Source organism: Toxotes jaculatrix, chromosome 3 (genome assembly GCF_017976425.1).
Source record: "Toxotes jaculatrix isolate fToxJac2 chromosome 3, fToxJac2.pri, whole genome shotgun sequence".
In the NCBI taxonomy this organism is placed as follows: Eukaryota; Metazoa; Chordata; class Actinopteri; family Toxotidae; genus Toxotes; species Toxotes jaculatrix.
Genome location: NC_054396.1, coordinates 27,026,386 through 27,044,474, shown reverse-complemented (window position 1 = coordinate 27,044,474; position 18,089 = coordinate 27,026,386). Strand labels below are relative to the sequence as shown.

The 18,089-nt window shown below is 40.9% G+C and overlaps 2 protein-coding genes and 2 long non-coding RNA genes across 13 annotated transcripts in view; 2 read left to right on the top strand and 2 right to left on the bottom strand.

Annotated features, from left to right (window-relative positions):
* Window positions 1-18,089, top strand: part of LOC121179457 (membrane-spanning 4-domains subfamily A member 4D-like) — a 40,615-nt gene that overhangs the window by 15,588 nt on the left and 6,938 nt on the right. For 2 of the 7 annotated variants that reach the window (XM_041034333.1, XM_041034334.1), the window contains 2 exons: window positions 568-669; window positions 757-964. In XM_041034333.1, the coding sequence (XP_040890267.1) occupies window positions 568-669; window positions 757-840 (186 nt within the window). In that variant the 3' untranslated portion in view covers window positions 841-964. Of the gene's footprint in view, window positions 1-567; window positions 670-756; window positions 965-8,621; window positions 9,057-10,700; window positions 10,812-12,275; window positions 12,333-13,087; window positions 13,235-13,881; window positions 13,996-14,396; window positions 14,491-14,576; window positions 14,920-15,196; window positions 15,421-18,089 lie in introns of those variants that run through there. The other 5 variants (XR_005893870.1, XR_005893869.1, XM_041034332.1 and 2 more) reach the window with 5 other exon arrangements.
* Window positions 102-17,068, bottom strand: LOC121179462. Its single transcript, XR_005893871.1, has 5 exons — window positions 15,853-17,068; window positions 14,377-14,502; window positions 6,532-6,608; window positions 548-681; window positions 102-328 (listed from the first exon to the last, which is right to left on the bottom strand). It is a non-coding gene; the product is annotated as an uncharacterized LOC121179462 (long non-coding RNA).
* Window positions 1,582-2,801, bottom strand: LOC121179464. Its single transcript, XR_005893873.1, has 2 exons — window positions 1,954-2,801; window positions 1,582-1,840 (listed from the first exon to the last, which is right to left on the bottom strand). It is a non-coding gene; the product is annotated as an uncharacterized LOC121179464 (long non-coding RNA).
* LOC121179458 (membrane-spanning 4-domains subfamily A member 4A-like) lies at window positions 2,936-14,570 on the top strand. 4 transcript variants are annotated; one of them, XM_041034341.1, is made up of 7 exons: window positions 2,936-3,289; window positions 3,989-4,099; window positions 4,337-4,393; window positions 5,462-5,614; window positions 6,267-6,380; window positions 6,870-7,008; window positions 14,536-14,570. In XM_041034341.1, the coding sequence occupies exons 1-6, from the start codon at window positions 3,158-3,160 to the stop codon at window positions 6,987-6,989; spliced, it is 687 nt and encodes a 228-aa protein (XP_040890275.1). In that variant the 5' UTR covers window positions 2,936-3,157; the 3' UTR covers window positions 6,990-7,008; window positions 14,536-14,570. The 4 variants fall into 4 exon arrangements, with proteins under 4 accessions (XP_040890275.1, XP_040890273.1, XP_040890276.1 ...); XM_041034339.1 differs by lacking the exon at window positions 14,536-14,570 and adding an exon at window positions 7,053-7,332 and having other exon boundaries at window positions 6,870-6,968; XM_041034342.1 differs by lacking the exons at window positions 6,870-7,008; window positions 14,536-14,570 and adding an exon at window positions 7,047-7,332.

Below are 18,089 nucleotides of genomic sequence, written 5' to 3'. Positions count from 1 at the left end.
AATGTACTGATCTGAAGTCCAAATACACTGTATTGATTCTTTTTTTAATTAATAATTAGTAAAACAACATTAATAAGTGTAATAAGATATAAGAATAGAATAGAATAGGATAGAATAACCTTTATTGTCATTGAACAATGTCCAATGAAATTGCAGTCGCATTTCCCTCTAAGGTGCTTGTGTGTATAAATACAAAAATAAGTCATTAATAAAATAATAGAATGGTGAAGTACTTAAAAGTGTGTGGGTGCATCCCTATGACCTGGAAATTGATCCAGTCCACCATCATGAAGGATGCGATCCAGTCTTCTTATTTCTGCTCCGGGGCCTGATGAGGGAGAAAATAATGAGACCCGATTTCACTGAAGCCTCTTATCAGACCAACACAACCCTTAATTGGAAATATTTCAGTGACTGGATGCCGTCAGAGCAGGGGCAACCCTCCCTGTCTTCAAGAATGTCTCGACTTGAATAAACTGGGTTTATTAGATCATGATCATATGTGCATTTAATATTATCAATATATTATCAGTTAACAGAGATTCACTGTTTGTGTTTGTCTTGTAGCCGCCATCATTCGTTGTTGTATCTGGAGATGCTGCAGTGACTCCATATGCTCCACTCAGTGTCCAAGCACCAGTTGTCTCAGTGTCTCAGCTCCCCCCACAGGTCAGGCCATATCTGTGAAGTTGTGAGTACATGTGGTACTGTCAGGTACAGGTTCAGAAGGAAATTACAGTCCTTATTGTTTTGCAGGTGCCGAGCTACCCTAAAATCCCAGAAGACCTAAGAGCTACAGCCCCGACTGAGCCTCCAGCCTACAATGCTTTCATGAACTGAAGAGTCCTGACAGACCTTCCTGTTCTGAATAACCTGACACCACTAAGGCCAATCGCCTCTCCAAGTCTCTTTAGATGCACACCTGTAAGCCATGTATTAACACACTCTTCTAATGTTAACTGAAACCTAACATAAGAGAATTGTGAATTGTGTGTATGTCTGACGTTTGGTAAAAAAAAAAAAAAAAAAAAAAGCTATGTTAAAACAATGCTGCCTTTCATAGATGATTAAACTGTTTGCTAATGACTGCCAGTACGTTTTTTTTTCTATCCAGGTAAGGCAGAACATGATTTATTTATTTATTAGGAGCCACATTAGCTGCTTGTTTGTGAACCTTGCTGTACTTTAAGAGGGTACAGCAGTGGTTTGGCTTCACTCACGCTCTGCATCCAAACTACAACAAAGAAAAAAATCCATCTGGTCCATCAAGAGTCACTCTCATCTCATCAGTCCATAAAACCTTTGAAAAATCTGTTTTGGCCCAGTCTTTGCTCAGTGGTGGTCGGGTTTCAGCCTTCCTTACCTTGGCCATGTCTCAGAGCACTGAACACCTTGTACTTCATCAAATTACTATGTTTCTAATGGAGGTTTGGCTTCTGTTGGCATTTTTTTTTTTTTAAAGTACAGCACGTGGCCTTACCAACAGCAGACTGTTGACCAGGTTCAAGGACAGCTCTGGGCGTAACTGGGCCTGTCCCTTTCTATTTCCCTCCATTTCATTGGTGTGCATCAAAACTTACATCAAACTCATCCTTTTGCTCCCTTGTTTTGCAGGCCTGAGCTCTACTGATGTCATCTTCTTATCTCATGTTAGCCTATTCCTCTTCTTAATGTTACATGCACTGACACCTTCCCTCACACATCTCCTCATTACAGTGCCATCAGAGTACCATAGCCCATGCAGTGCATGAGAGATAACCCACTTGTTTTACAGCAGTAACAGACAGAGTGGCGCCCAAGACAGTCACAGGTGCGAGATAAGCAGAAAACATTTTCTTGCCTGGAAGAATACACAGATGCGTTAGAGATGGGTTAGGACACATTGCACAAAACTTGACACCACACTTGGAGTTGGAAAATGTGCATAAAAATGATGACAGATAAAATACTCACTGGCCTACTAATGTGCACAGAGTGTAGACGTGTTTTAGAAGCAGATTGAATTCATCAGCACTGTGGTTCAGTAGAGAGTGAGCTGCCGTCACCTGATCCTTCAGGAACACACTCAGACAGACGATGTGGTGCAAATACCAGGAACAGGTTCACAATCATACCCAGGGGAGCTGCTTGCCAAGAGGCAAGGCAGGCAAATGCTTGGTGCCCTCAAAAATACAGAAAGCAAACAGACATGCAGTGGACCTGTGGTTTTTGATGCTGGTGGGGATCTCGGTCAGTGGTTTGCTTTGCTCGCGTCATAATCTCACTTCGACCACAGTGTAAGTGAGGAGAGGTGCTATCAAAACCTCAAGAAAACTTAGCTGTTGGCCTCTAACAAAAATATTCCTTGTTAATAAATGTGTTCCCACGGTCACAAATGAACCTTCAAACTAATAAATATCCTCTGTCTTTTCTTTGTTTAGATGCTGAGATGCTCAAAGTGCTTCAACAATTAGTCGGTCGACAGTAAAAATAATCTGCAGCAAGAATGAAAGTCGATTAATGTTTTAGGCCTCGTGAACATTTCTGATATTTTGGGGGATTTAAAATCATTGTTCAGACATGACAAGCATTTAAAAATTAGTAAAGTAAATAATGTTTGTAACTGTTGAACTTTAACTGCTGCCTAAAGCTGAACATCATAAACTTATCAGCACCGAGGCCACTTGTAAGAAAAACATTTCCTTAACACTGTTTCTCTGGAAACTTAAACACACACCTCACCACATCCTGTGCTCCACTTAGCAAATCTAAAAAAAAAAAAAAAAACAATTAACAATTTCCCTCTGAGGGATGAATAAAGTCTATCTATCTATCTAAACACTCAGGAAGGGGCATCTATAACGTCTTTAAGCCGTTATACACTGGTTAACTCAAACTGGTTAACTTATCAAACCATGTCAGGGAAGAAGAAATTCTAACACAACACATTATGAATGTGTGTAACATACACCATCATGACAGGAACTAATTACAATGAGAGAAATGTATTTGAGGTTTACAGGTTAATTTTCTTATAAACTCTGTTCCACTAAAGATCAGAAACGGTCCAATCAGAGCTCAGTGAGAGCAGGAAGCTGTCAGTGTTCACTAGACCACTTATACCTGACTGAGAAGGAAACTGTGGTTCAGAGGAGAAGAGAATCACTTCAGCTGAGACATGTCTTCATCTGTGACAACTACTGTGGGAGGTGTGATGGTGGTCACCCATGTGCACCCAGCACCTCAGGGGACTGAACGCCAGCATGTGGGCATCCAGAAGTTCATGAAGGCTTGGCCGCTGGCGCTCGGGGTAAGAGCCAGTCTCAGCAGGGTGTGGGGACTGGAAACTAAGGACGAGACGGAATCCAGTAATAAGACATTTTGTGTTCGGGTTGTTCGCTAACTGCAGGGACATATTTGATTTCAGTCATCACGGTGATCGTGATCTGTAAATGGCCATCACATGCACATTTAACTTTGATTATCATTTAACTTCCTCATTTATGATCCTTCATTTGAACCTTTACTGTGAAACTCCATCAGTGAGTCGCTCCCTAAAATCTAATGATGGCACAGTCCTCAAAAATCTGACCTAAAGCAAACCACAGTTTTCATTTCATTCATTTAAAAGTTTCTACTTCCATCACAGTTAGACTCTTTCCACACTTGTGCGAACGTTAGTAATTTTCATTCTTTCAATTCTTCTGTTTGGTTGAAATATTCGTTAACATGCTGTGACGTGAACATGTTATGATATTAATTTAGCAGCCAGAGGAAACACACTAAGTTCCAGAATTTTCTAAATGCTGGATATTACATATGGACAGTTCTCCTCATGATGATGATCTGATTTTTCTCATTGTGTATTTGATCAGCAACAAAAAAAGTACTCTCCTCTTATTCCAATGGTTTGTCCTCCCTGTGAAAACTAAAAATAAAATACATTTTCAGAAAATAAATAAATAATGGATGTTGGTGCTAACTCCTCTGTTTGTGTTTTCCCCTCCAGACAGTTCAGATCATGATCGGCCTGATGGTTCTGCTATTTGGGATCGCCATGGTTGTCAATGCGGATACACTGGGAGTTTACAGCGGCGCTTTCGTCTGGGGAGCTTTGATTGTGAGTCTACCTCAGTGTTCTGCTCTGCTTTCAGATGATTAATCTGTCATCTGCTGCTTTACATCTATAGATCTGCTGATACACATTTACATCCATGTAAATAACAGAACAAACTCACAGAGAAATGAAAAATAGTAAAAATTAGTAAAATCAGCACAGTGCTTCAGCAGCTGATGTTTGGACACACGGAGCTTTAGTGTTTCCAGATGCTGAAATCTGTGTCCTTCTGTGTTGCAGTACATCACAGCTGGATCTCTGACAGTGGCTGCTGGGAAATCTAAGAACCTGTGTCTGGTTAGTAGTTTACTGTTACTATTAAACTATTCTTTCAATACTTCCTCTGGGTTCATGACAGTGTTGTGTGTTCAGGCCACGTATTTTATTCATGTGATATTCCCAGGAAGATATGGAATATATATTTTACTATATTTCACAGATTTTCGTAATTTCTAACATCAAAAATTAAATTTAACATAGATTCCACAGATTTTTATTTTTTTTTCTTACAGTAATGTGTAACACCTCCCTGTCGTTTATATCTTGTGACTTTATCCAGCTTTAACTAGTTTGGATTTATTATATCAAATAGTAAGATGAGTGCTTTCACAATTGGTCAACAGTGAGTTTATGACATTTTCATTTCATATCAGTATTAGGGCCATAACTAATGATTATTTTCATTATCAATTAATCTTAATTATTTTCAGGATTGAACCCAAATATACTCAGTGCTATGTCATTCCATAAAAAAAAAGGATTGCTACACTCTCAAAATTGTTGGCGATTAATCTTCTATTGATCAACTAATCGATTAATTGATTCATTGCTTTGGAATCAGTGCATCGCTGTGTATTATGTCAAGAGGCTGTTCATACACAATGAGAGTACAATCTGCTCATTTTTAAGTCTCATCAGTAACAAGTCGTCTTAGTTCAAAGGTTTTCTGAACATGATCACCAGCATTTCCTCTGTGTGCTGCTTTCAGCCACGTTTTTTTCTCTGTTTGCTGCGATGCTAAATTTGGAAATGCCCGCTATTCTTACTTTGTGTCTGTGAGCTTTTTTCATATCCATATGATGATGTTTTTATCAACCATATGTGACATTTCAGTCTGTAAGTCACCTAAACTGATCACTACCTTTTACTTAATGTTACACTGTTTAGGATTGTTATGGCCTAATCACCACTGATGCTGAGCCCCATTGAACTAGTGCTACAAAACATAACTATGTTGTGTGTATATGGGTCAATCAGAGGATTGTGGAATGCATTCAATTCTGTCAAAGATGCCCTGCTTTCACAGTGTCAATCCAAATGGACAACAGATGTGTCCTGACGTTTCGTCTCTCGTCTCTCTGACAGGTGAACGGCGCCCTGGCTCTCTGTGTCATGGCAGCAGTTGCTTCCTGTATTGCGACCATCCTCTACTCTCTGGATGCTGCAGGACTTTCAAACCGATGCCGTTACTATGGCTATGACTTTGGGTCTGGAAGTTACGGGTGCTATCTTTATAAGGTATTGAGTCAGATAATTGTTTACAACAGAAACTGTAAATCATGGTTATATATGTAATGAGTCGACCAGTTACAGGTCACTATATGAAGAATAATCAGTTGAACTTTGACTGGAGAATATCATTTGTTCACTTGTAGCTTAGCAACCAAAGCAAAGTGGATCTACTTCAGCCTTAGTTTTAGCTATTATTATTATTATTATTGCTATTGTTGTCATTACTATTGTTATGAGTGTCCGGAAAAGCACTATACAAATTTTATGTATTATTATTATTATTATTATTACTTTTATTATTATTATTATTGTATCATCGTGCTGTTAAGATGATGTGATGCCTTCAAGCACACACTGAATATCTTTTTTTGCAAAGTTGTCAGTTTTAAAAAGTCAGCAGGAAGCTGACAGGAAGCAAAAAGCTGTTTTTCAAACACTACATCCTGCTGGTTTACTTCCTAAAATAACATTTACCAGCTAGTAACAGCTGGTAAATCTACGTCTGACAGCTGACATCTGCAGAAAAACAGAAACAGCAGTGTGTTGAAAATGAGCAGGTTCCTTTTGTTTGCTTCTGTCTGAAGCGTTACAGGCTTAGCAGAGTGGACACAGCTTAGGCATCATTTACCAACTACAGCTTCCTGTGTTTGTTTTCTAGATTCGGATGCAGGGGTTTTCAGGGATCTTGGTTGTTTTCCATTTCTTGGAGCTCGTTGTTTCAATCACCGTCTCAGGATTTGCCTGCTGCGCTGCCTACAACAGCAGCTCAGAGGTGAGTCAAGTGACTGATGAGTTATTCAGTAATTCAGTTGTAGTTCAGTTGTGCACAGACCGAACGTTGTGATCTGAAGTCCAAACATACTTTTTTTTTAAATAAATGACTGATCTTCATCACTAATAAAACAGAATGGTGAAACACTTACAAGTGTGTGGATGCATCCCATTGACCCGGAAATCGATCCAGTCCGCCATCATGAAGGACGCTCCAGTGTTCTTATTTCTGCTCCAGGGACAGAGGCAGGAGAAAACATGAGACCAGAATTCACTGAAGTCTTTTATCAGACCAACACAGCCCTTAATTAGAAACCTGTCAGAGACTGGATGCTGTTGGAGCTGCAGTTAAGAAGCAGTTGGAGGCCCTGTCTTCAAAAATGTCTCGACTTGAATAAACTGGGTTTATTAGATTGTGATCATATGTGCATTTAATATTATCAATATATTATCAGTTAACAGAGATTCACCGTTTGTGTTTGTCTTGTAGCCGCCATCATTCGTTGTTGTACCTGGAGATGTTGCAGTGACTCCATATGCTCCGCCCAGTGTCCAAACACCACTTCTCTCAGCTCCTCCCACAGGTCAGGTCAAAACTGTGAAGTTGTGAGTACATGTGGTACTGTCAGGTTCAGGTTCAGCAGGAAATTACAGTCCTTATTTCCAGCTACAAATGCCAGGTTTCGCTAAAAGCCCAGAAGATCCAACAGCTACAGCCCCGACTGAGCCTCCAGCCTACGATGCTGTCATCAACTGAAGAGTCCTGATAGACCTTCCTGTTCTGATTAACCTGACACCACTAAGGCCAATCATCTCCCCAGGTCTCTTTAGATGCACGCTTGTAAGCCATGTATTAACATGCTCTTTTAATGTTAACTGAAACCTAACGTGTGATGAAAATCTGAAGTAAATGTGTCATTCCTAAACTGGCACAACAAAAATCTATGTTAAACAATGCTGTCCTTCAGTGATGATTAAAGTTTGCTTCAATAAAACTTCAGTTTGCAAATGACTGCCAAGATGTTACCCATTCATTCTCTATGGGAAATTTTTCGCAGTTTTTTGCGAATTACTTCGCGAAACGTAAATATTCTGTAGAACAAAGTAATAGCATAACGAGTTAGATCGAGCCGCACGTTTTGATGTATCATTTGTTAGTGTGCGCTCAACGGTGTGGGACGAGTTACGAACCGAAAATCGGGAAGGAAGAAGAAGTAAGAAGAAGATGATGAACGGGAAGAACAATAGTGTGCATTGCTTTGCATTGCACACTAGGTACCTCTATAGCTTTGCTATAGAGGTGCCTAATGTGCATGCATAGCAATGCACCACTAACTAGAGTAAAAGTGTTGTTGTTAGCCTGCTAGCTGAGCAAACAAGCCGCTGCAGATACTTAACTCGGTCACATCAGGACCAGCAGAGCAGGACACACTAAGCTGCTGTGAGCTGAACTAACAAAAGCATCATACTCACCACTGTCTTGCTTTCTTTTCTCCTCTTCCTCTTTTTTCTTCTCTCTGTTTTCGCTGCCAGAGGGAAAACTTCTCTTCCTTTCCTCAATGCCGCTCTCACTTGTTTGTTTACGGAAGACGCACGGTAGGGAGCGGGGGCCCCTTCAGGGAGTCTGCGACGGCCCAGCACTGTCATTGCAAACTTCAAAGTTGCTCAGCTCTCGGGGGCCCCCTTCTGGCCTGGGGCACCAAGCATTTGCCTTCTTTGCCTGTTGATTTATTTGTTAGGAGCCACATTAGCTGCTTGTTTGTGAACCTTGCTGTACTTTACTGCAGTGGTTTAGCATCACCCACGCTCACACTCTGCATCTAAACTGCCACAAAGAAAATGTCAGTTCACCTGAATTTCACCTCTGAGGATCAGTAAAGACTCATCTTGTCTCCTTACTGAAGACGTGTGTGTGCTCGTCTGTCACCAAGCCTGCCATGTAAAAAAGCCATGAAGAAGGATTCGCCCGATGTGGTGCAAATACCAGGAACAGGGTTACCATCATAACCAAAGCAAAAAGACATGCAGTGGACCTGTGGTTCTTGATGCTGGTGGGGATCTCGGTCAGTGATTTGCTTTGCTCGCTTCATAATCTGACAGAACCTTCACTGGACTGGAATTTTTTTTTTTTTTTTTTTTTTTTTTTTTTACAAAGTTTTATTCCATAATTCTTGATGAATCTGGCGATGAACCGCAAAAAAATCTGAGATTGGCAGATGCATCCCGTTGACATGCGCTTCCTTATAAACACAGTTTGGCGCGTCACTGTCAGTTCTTAACAGTTTCTGTATCGGTCACGGGACTTTCTTACACCGATACTCGCACCGACACGGGGTTTTGCTCTATGAGCTCGACGCATCGTTGTTGCCGGACCCATCACTAGTTTACAGGTTAATGTTCTTGTAAACTCTGCTCCACTAAAGATCAGAAACGGTCCAGTCAGAGCACAGTGAGAGCAGGAGGCTGTCAGTGTTCACTAGACCACGTATACCTGACTGAGAAGGAAACTGTCAGAGGAGCGGAGAATCACTTCAGCTGAGACATGTCTTCAACTGTGTCAACTACTGTGGGAAGTGTGGTGGTGGTCACCCATGTGCACCCAGCACCTCAGGGGACTGAACGCCAGCATAATGTGGGCATCCAGAAGTTCATGAAGGCTTGGCCGCTGGCGCTCGGGGTAAGAGCCAGTCTCAGCAGGGTGTGGGCAGTGGTGGAGGAAGTACTGAAGCTTAGTACTTAAGTAAAAGTATAAATATCCCGCAAAAAATATACTCAAGTGAACGGGGAAGTACTGCATCAAGAATCTTACTTAAGTAAAAGTACTAAGTATTTACTTTTAAATTGACTTTAAAGTTTTTTTTTTTAAGTAAAAGTACTCACGCAATGGGTTGTCTCAGTGTCGGGGCCATTTTCTATTTTTTTTTTTTTTAATTACTGTATTGATCCCTCCTGGGAAAATTATTCTCTGCATTTTACCCACACCAAGTGAACGAAACACACACACAAGCATTATGCACATGAGCAACATGCACTAGAGACGCTGGGGCAGGGGGCTGCCTAGTGAGGCGCCCGGGGAGTTGGGGAGAATCGGTGCCTTGCTCAGGGGCACCACAGCCATGGTCACAGAGGCAGGAGAGGCGCGTCTCCTTCACCACCACCGTATCCGTTTTTTTGCGCTTGATCGAGGGATCGAACCCACGACCCTCGGATTTCAGGCCGGTCCAAAGTCGCACTCTTAACGTACTGCGCTGCGCCCCGCAATTTTATAAAGAATATAGATATACTGATTTATGCCTCTGCCTATGTCACCTGCTTAAATACGGCCAATATGGCTGTCTGATTCTGAGCTGGAGGGCTCAGGCTCACGCTCAGCCGGCGCTGCTACCACATGCGCACTCCGCCATCATTGGGGGTAATAGAGCCACCTGATTGGTTGGCAATGGCAAACAACGCCTCAACGCAATCTTTTTTTTTCATGCAAGATTTTGAGGAAATTATGTTTATAACATGTAACGTTACATGCATAAATTGTAGAAATGTAGTGATAATTGATAATTGCTGCGAAATGTAATGGAGTAAAATCCAAATTATGCACTATTTTTACTTAAGTAAAGTTCAGATACATGAAAAATACTTAAGTACAGTAACGAAGTACAAATACCTTGTTACATTCCACCACTGGGTGTGGGGACAGGAAAATCGAGACGGAATCTAGTAACATAAACATTTTGTGTTCGGGTTGTTCGCTAACTGCAGGGACAGATTTGATTTCAGTCATCACGGTGATCGGTGATCTGTAAATGGCCATCACATGCACATTAAATTTAATTATCACTTAACTTCCTCATTTATGATCCTTCATTTGAACCTTTACTGTGAAACTCCATCAGTGAGTCGCTCCCTGAAATCTAATGATGGCACAGTCCTCAAAAATCTGACCTAAAGCAAACCACAGTTTTCATTTCATTCATTTAAAAGTTTCTACTTCCATCACAGTTAAACTCTTTCTACACTTGAGCGAATTTTCATTCTTTCAATTCTTCTGTTTGGTTGAAATATTCGTTAACATGCTGTGACGTGAACATGTTGTGATATTAATTTAGCAGCCAGAGGAAACACACTAAGTTCCAGAATTTTCTAAATGCTGGATATTACATATTACATTTCTCATTGTGTATTTGAACAGCAATGAAAAAAATGTACTCTTCTCTTACTCCAATGGTTTGTCCTCCCTGTGAAAACTAAAAATAAAATTTCAGAGAATAAATAAATAAATAATGGATGTTGGTGTTAACTCCTCTGTTTGTGTTTTCGCCTTCAGACTGTTCAGATCATGATCGGCCTGATGGTTCTGCTGTTTGGGATCGTCTCGGCTATAAGAGCAAATACACTGGGAGTTTACAGCGGCGCTTTCGTCTGGGGAGCTTTGATTGTGAGTCTACCTCAGTGTTCTGCTCTGCTTTCAGATGATTAATCTGTCATCTGCTGCTTTACATCTATAGATCTGCTGATACACATTTACATCCATGTTAATAACAGAACAAACTCACAGAGAAATGAAAAATAGTAAAATGTTGAGGATGTGCAAGTAGCCCACTCTGCTACCTGAGCCACAGAGGCCCAGTGCAGAACAAACCTATATAAAATGAAGAACAGTCACTCTGGCTTCCATTTCTTACAACTAGGCCACCTCGGGGAGGAGGAGGAATAATTATCAAGACTAGGGGACAAAGACTGGGACCCAAATGCACGACCCCTCAGACGTAGTCAAAAAATAATAATTAGCAACAGAAAATTACTCACAAAGGAAGAAGGCAAACCATAAAGGGGAAAAAGGCACGAGAACAAAAATGCAAATGTGAACACAAAATCACTCTTAGAGAGGAGGAAGAACGAGCAAAACAAAATCAGAAACAAAGTAACAACTAAATTCAGAACCAGACCAGGGATATGATGAAGATGAGAGATCCAAGACAAAGCAAAAAACATGAGCCAAGGGGCGAGAGACAAAACATGAGACAAAGCATGGGACTAAACATGAGACAAAAAACGAACTGACAAACACACAGAGAGGAAGTAAAACAAACATGATACACAAGGAATATACTTTCAAAATAAAACTAAACTGAAACTGAAAATGTCCAAAAGTCCACAAAAGAGTTCAAAACATAAAAAGGGCTCAGAAAACACCCCCCTTAGGGGCTAGTCATGACAATAATGGTGACTAATATCTCAGACAGGGCACACACATCTGGCCACATGTGGGCAGAGAGCAAAAGGGCAAGTTATGTAGTGACCTCTCAGTAAATCTTCCTCCTACTCTTCAAGCTTTTTGGATTTTGCACTTTGTAGAACTCTAATGGAAAAGACTTCCAGGGAGTTTTCTGTGTCGACCCTTCTTTTAAGGATGATTACCTGTGTCATGTAGAGGTACTGATTCTCTCAAACATCTTCAGCCTCATCAGAACTAGTACATTATCCATAAGATGAGTACGTAACATATCAGTGTGTTGAAAACTATCCTACCTGCTGACTCAACAGTGACAACAAGGTTAATGACCTGAACGGCATCAGTCACCAGAAAGTAATAAAGTCATTTTAGCTTCACTGCTGGGAAACAGCCACGACCTCAGACTGTGCTGTGAACCCAGACTGTATCAACCGTGACATTTCTGTCAACACTGTGTTGGAAAGTGTCAAAAATACACGAGTCCTCTGTCTGATTCACATCTGTCTGATTCACATCTGTCTAATTCACATCTATTACTGCAAATGGAGTTTCAGTTCAGTTTCAGTTTCATGACACCGATCAGCACAGTGCTTCAGCAGCTGATGTTTGGACACACGGAGCTTTAGTGTTTCCAGATGCTGAAATCTGTGTCCTTCTGTGTTGCAGTACATCACAGCTGGATCTCTGACAGTGGCTGCTGGGAAATCTGTGAACCGCTGTCTGGTTAGTAGTTTACTGTTACTATTAAACTATTCTTTCAATACTTCCTCTGGATTCATGACAGTGTTGTGTGTTCAGGCCACGTATAATATTTATGTGACATTCCCAGGAAGATTTAGAATATATCTGGTAGGTCTAATAACTTTACAGTAAACATACTTTATATTTCTAAAGAATGTTGCGGTTAAAGTATTTCACAGATTTTTGTAATTTCTAACATCAAAAATTAAATTTAACATAGATTCCATAGATTTTTTTTTTCTTACTGGAATGTGTAACATCTCCCTGTCATTTATATCTTATGACTTTATCCAGCTTTAACTAGTTTGGATTTATTATATCAAATAGTAAGATGTGTGCTTTCACAATTGGTCAACAGTGAGTTTATGACATTTTCATTTCATATCAGTATTAGGGCCATAACTAATGATTATTTTCATTATCAATTAATCTTAATTATTTTCAGGATTGAACCCAAATGTATTCAGTGCTATGTCATTCCATAAAAAAAAGGATTGCTACACTCTCAAAATTGTTGGCGATTAATCTTCTATTGATCAACTAATTGATTCATTGCTTTGGAATCAGTGCATCGCTGTGCATTATGTCAAGAGGCGGTTCATACACAATGAGAGTACAATCTGCTCATTTTTAAGTCTCATCTGTAACAAGTCGTCTTAGTTCAAAGGTTTTCTGAATCCAAATGCAGAACAGATGTGTCCTAACGTTTCGTCTCTTGTCTCTCGTCTCTCTGACAGGTGAACGGCGCCCTGGCTCTCTGTGTCATAGCAGCACTTGCTTCCTGTACTGCGACCATCCTCTACTTAATGGATGCTGCAGGAATTTTAAACCGATGCAGTTACTATGACTATGGCCATGGAAGTTATGATTGCTATCTTTATAAGGTATTGAGTCAGATAATTGTTTACAACAGAAACTGTAAATCATGGTTATATATGTAATGAGTCGACCAGTTACAGGTCACTATATGAAGAATAATCAGTTGAACTTTGACTGGAGAATATTATTTGTTCACTTGTAGCTTAGCAACCAAAGCAAAGTGGATCTACTTCAACCTTAGTTTTAGCTATTATTATTATTATTGTTGTCATTACTATTGTTATTATTACTGTTGGCCCCGTTGTTCAGCGTCTTTGAGTGTCCGGAAAAGCACTATACAAATTTGATGTATTATTATTCTTATTCTTATTATTAACATGATGTGATGCCTTCAAGCACACACTGAATATGTTTTTTGCAAAGTTCTCAGTTTTTAAAAAGTCAGCAGGAAGCTGACAGGAAGCAAAAAGCTGTTTTTCAAACACTATATCCTGTTGGTTAACTTCCTCAAATAACATTAACCAGCTAGTAACAGCTGGTAAATCTACGTCTGACAGCTGACATCTGCAGAAAAACAGAAACAGACAGCAGTGTGTTAAAAATGAGCAGGTTACTTTTGTTTGCTTCTGTCTGAAGCGTTACAGGCTTAGCAGGGTGGACACAGCTTAGGGATCATTTACCAACTACAGCTTCCTGTGTTTGTTTTCCACAGAGTCTGGTGCAGGGGTTTTCAGGGGTCTTGGCTGTTTTCCATTTCTTGGAGTTCGTTGTTTCAATCACCGTCTCAGGATTTGCCTGCAGCGCTACCTGCAACTGCAACTCACAGGTGAGTCAACCAGTGACTGATGATTTATTCAGTAATTCAGTTGTAGTTCAGTTGTGTACAGACCGAACGTTGTGATCTGAAGTCCAAACATACTTTTTTTTTTTTTAATAAATGACTGATCTTCATCACTAATAAAACAACAGAATGGTGAAACACTTACAAGTGTGTGGATGCATCCCACTGACCTGGAAATCGATCCAGTCCGCCATCATGAAGGACGCTCCAGTCTTCTTATTTCTGCTCCAGGGACAGAGGCAGGAGAAAACATGAGACCAGAATTCACTGAAGCCTCTTATCAGACCAACACAGCTCTTAATTAGAAACCTGTCAGAGATTGGATGCTGTTGGAGCTGCAGTTGGAAGCGATTAACAGAGACTCACCCTTTGTGTTTGTCTTGTAGACGCCATCATTCGTTGTTGTACCTGGAGATGTTGCAGTGACTCCATATGCTCCGCCCAGTGTCCAAACACCACTTCTCTCAGCTCCTCCCACAGGTCAGGTCAAAACTGTGAAGTTGTGAGTACATGTGGTACTGTCAGGTTCAGGCTCAGAAGGTCCTTATTACAGTCCTTATTTCCAGGTATAGATGCCAGGTTTCGCCCAGAACATCCAATAGCTACAGCCCCGCCTGAGCCTCCAGCCTACGATGCTGTCATCAACTGAAGAGTCCTGACAGACCTTCCTGTTCTGAATAACCTGACACCACTAAGGCCAATCATCTCCACAGGTCTCTTTAGATGCACGCTAGTAAGCCATGTATTAAAATGCTCTTTTAATGTTAAATGAAACCTAATGTAAGAGGAAAATCTAAATGTGTCATTCCTAAACTGACACAACAAAAAGCTATGTTAAAACAATGCTGTCCTTCAGTGATGGACAGCTTCAAGCTTGAAGTTTGCTTCAGTAAAGCTTCAGTTTGCTAATGACTGCCAAGATGTTTCTTTTTTTTTTTTTATCCAGGTAAGGGAGGACTTCACAGGCAAAAGCAATTCTATGACACTAACAAAACAATGTTAAATGTATTGTATTTAAATTTTTTATTTCAAAAGAGCACATTGGCATCTTTTCAAAATAAGAATATGAACATTAAAAACGTGTAATTTAAAAATTGAAAAGAGCAGAACTGTCATGCGGCACCTCGGGATTGTTCTCTTTTCTTTCCTTTCTGTGTGTTTGTGTGGGTGTGGGTGTGTCTCACAGGTGAGGATTCCAGGGCAGCTCCTCCTGCCTTTCAAGCTGATTGCGCATACGTGTGAGCAATCTGGGCGTGATCACTCTCCACTCCAGACTAAAAGGGGCTCGGCTTTCCTGTTAACCATCGCCAGATCGTTCTGTCATCTCCCGTGGTGACTTAAGACTTCTTTTGTGGATTACTTACCTTTATTGTGCCTCCTTGCTCCAGACCTTACTAACCTCGGTGCTCTCTCCTCTGCCGCAGAATTCTGCGGCAGAGGAGAATTCTGGTCTATTCCCCGAGCTCACTCACTGCCATTCCAGCTGACGCTTTCCTTCTGCCCTGGAATCCACCTGCTGCCATTTTGTCACCTTGTTTGTTCACTGTTTGGAATAAACTGTTAAACACCGCTCACCTGTCTGCTTTTGAGTCCTGCCCCGACTCTAAGACTGAGCCTTACAAGAACAATCAAAACAATATCAACATAAATAATTAAATAACTTCAAATGACAAAAGAAATTCAAAAAAACAGTGCAATGTACAAAGTTTACTCATTATCAATATACAGGGCAATAAAGAGAGAACTTCAAAAATATATACATAATATGTAATACAGAATCTAAACCCACACTGTGAAGTCAGTGCCCATCAACACCCTTTGAGCACGACCCATGCTGCTTACAGGCCTTGGCTTGTGCAGATGCTGTTATGATGTCCTCCAGATCCAGAGACGTTTGCACACTGCGCTCTATTGAAATAAGCGCTAGTCCTGAGAGTCTCTCTTGGGACATGGTTGACCTGAGGTAGGTTTTGATTAGTTTTAAAGCTGAGAAGCTTCTCTCCCCAGAGGCAACAGTGACTGGGAAAGTTAGCAGCAGACGAAGGACAATGCTGAGGTTTCCACACAGATCCAGAAGCTGCTCCTTGTAAATGTGATCAAGCATCTCTCCTGGGGAGGACATATGATCGGGACAGGCATGGTAAGCAGCCCTGACCTCCAGCACCAAATCCTCTGAATCTATATCATGAAGTGTTTTCTCCAGTTCCTTGCACTCCTCTGTGAGCGTGCCGCTCCGAACAGAAAGAAAAGCATAAAGATAATAACTACTGTTGAATGTTCTTCAGCACAGCTTTCACTGCTCATTATTTAGAAATTTCATTTCATTATACAGGAGCAATATGACAGTCCCAATACAGAAGATTCAACTATGTGCTGAAGCTTTGTCTCTCTTTAGGATTACATTTATAGCATCATACAAAGGTACAGTTTTCAGTATCACCATCAATGCACCTCAGCAGTACAAATTTCTTGCATATAAATGCTATAATTTAGCATTGTTAGCTTGACAGTTAAGCTTTCATTTGATAACTAGAGTAAAAGTGTTGTTGTTAGCCTGCTAGCTGAGCAAACAAGCCGCTGCAGATACTTAACTCGGTCACATCAGGACCAGCAGAGCAGGACACACTAAGCTGCTGTGAGCTGAATTAACAACTGCATCATACGCACCACTGTCTTGCTTTCTTTTCTCCTCTTTCTCTTTTTTCTCCTCTTCCTCTTTTTTCTTCTCTCTGTTTTCGCTGCCAGAGGGAAAACTTCTCTTCGTTTCCTCAATGCCGCTCTCACTTGTTTGTTTACGGAAGACGCACGGTAGGGGGCGGGGCTCCTTCAGGGAGTCTGCGACGGCCCAGCACTGTCATTGCAAACTTCAAACTTGCTCAGCCCTCGGGGGCCCCCTTCTGGCCTGGGGCACCAAGCATTTGCCTTCTTTACCTGTTGATTTATTTGTCAGGAGCCACATTAGCTGCTTGTTTGTGAACCTTGCTGTACTTCACTGCAGTGGTTTAGCATCACCCACGCTCACACTCTGCATCCAAACTGTCATGTCATGTCATCATCTGCCGCTTATCTGGGTCCAGACCCAGGTCGCGGGGGCGACTGCCGCCCAGTCCACAATGCACCGAAGTCCTATGGCACCTCCCACAGGTGGTGAGCCCATGGGAGTACATCCAAACTGCAACAAAGAAAAATCTGTCAGTTCACCTGAATTTCACCTCTGAGGATCAGTAAAGACTCATCTTGTCTCCTTACTGAAGACGTGTGTGTGCTCGTCTGTCACCAAGCCTGCCATGTAAAAAAGCCATGAAGAAGGATTCGCCCGATGTGGAGCAAATACCAGGAACAGGGTTACCATCATAACCAAAGCAAAAAGACATGCAGTGGACCTGTGGTTTTTGATGCTGGTGGGGATCTGTGTCAGTGGCTTTGCTTTGCTCGCTTCATAATCTGACCTTGACCACAGTGTAAGTGAGGAGAGGTGCTATCAAAACCTCATGAAAGCTTAGTTGTTGGCCTCTAACAAAAATATTCCTTGTTAATAAATGTGTTCCCACGGTCACAAATGAACCTTCCAACTAATAAATATACTCTGTCTTTTCTTTGTTTAAATGCTGAGATGCTCAAAGTGCTTCAACAATTAGTCGGTCGACAGGAAAATAATCTGCTGCAAGTTTGAAAGTCGATTAATGTTTTAGGTCTCGTTAATATTTCTGATATTTTGGGGGATTTAAAATCATTGTTCAGACATGACAAGCATTTAAAAATTAGTAAAGTAAATAATGTTTGTAACTGCTGAATTTTAACTGCTGCCTAAAGCTGAACATCATAAACTTATCAGCACTGAGGCCACTTGTAAGAAAACATTTCCCCAACACTGTTTCTCTGGAAACACACACACACAAACACACCACATCCTGTGCTCCACTTAGCAAATCTATCTAAAAAAAAAAAAAAAAAAGTTAACAATTTCCCTCTGAGGGATGAATAAAGTCTATCTATCTATCTAAACACTCAGTAAGGCATCTATAACGTCTTTAAGCCGTTATACACTGGTTAACTTAAACTGGTTAACTTATCAAACC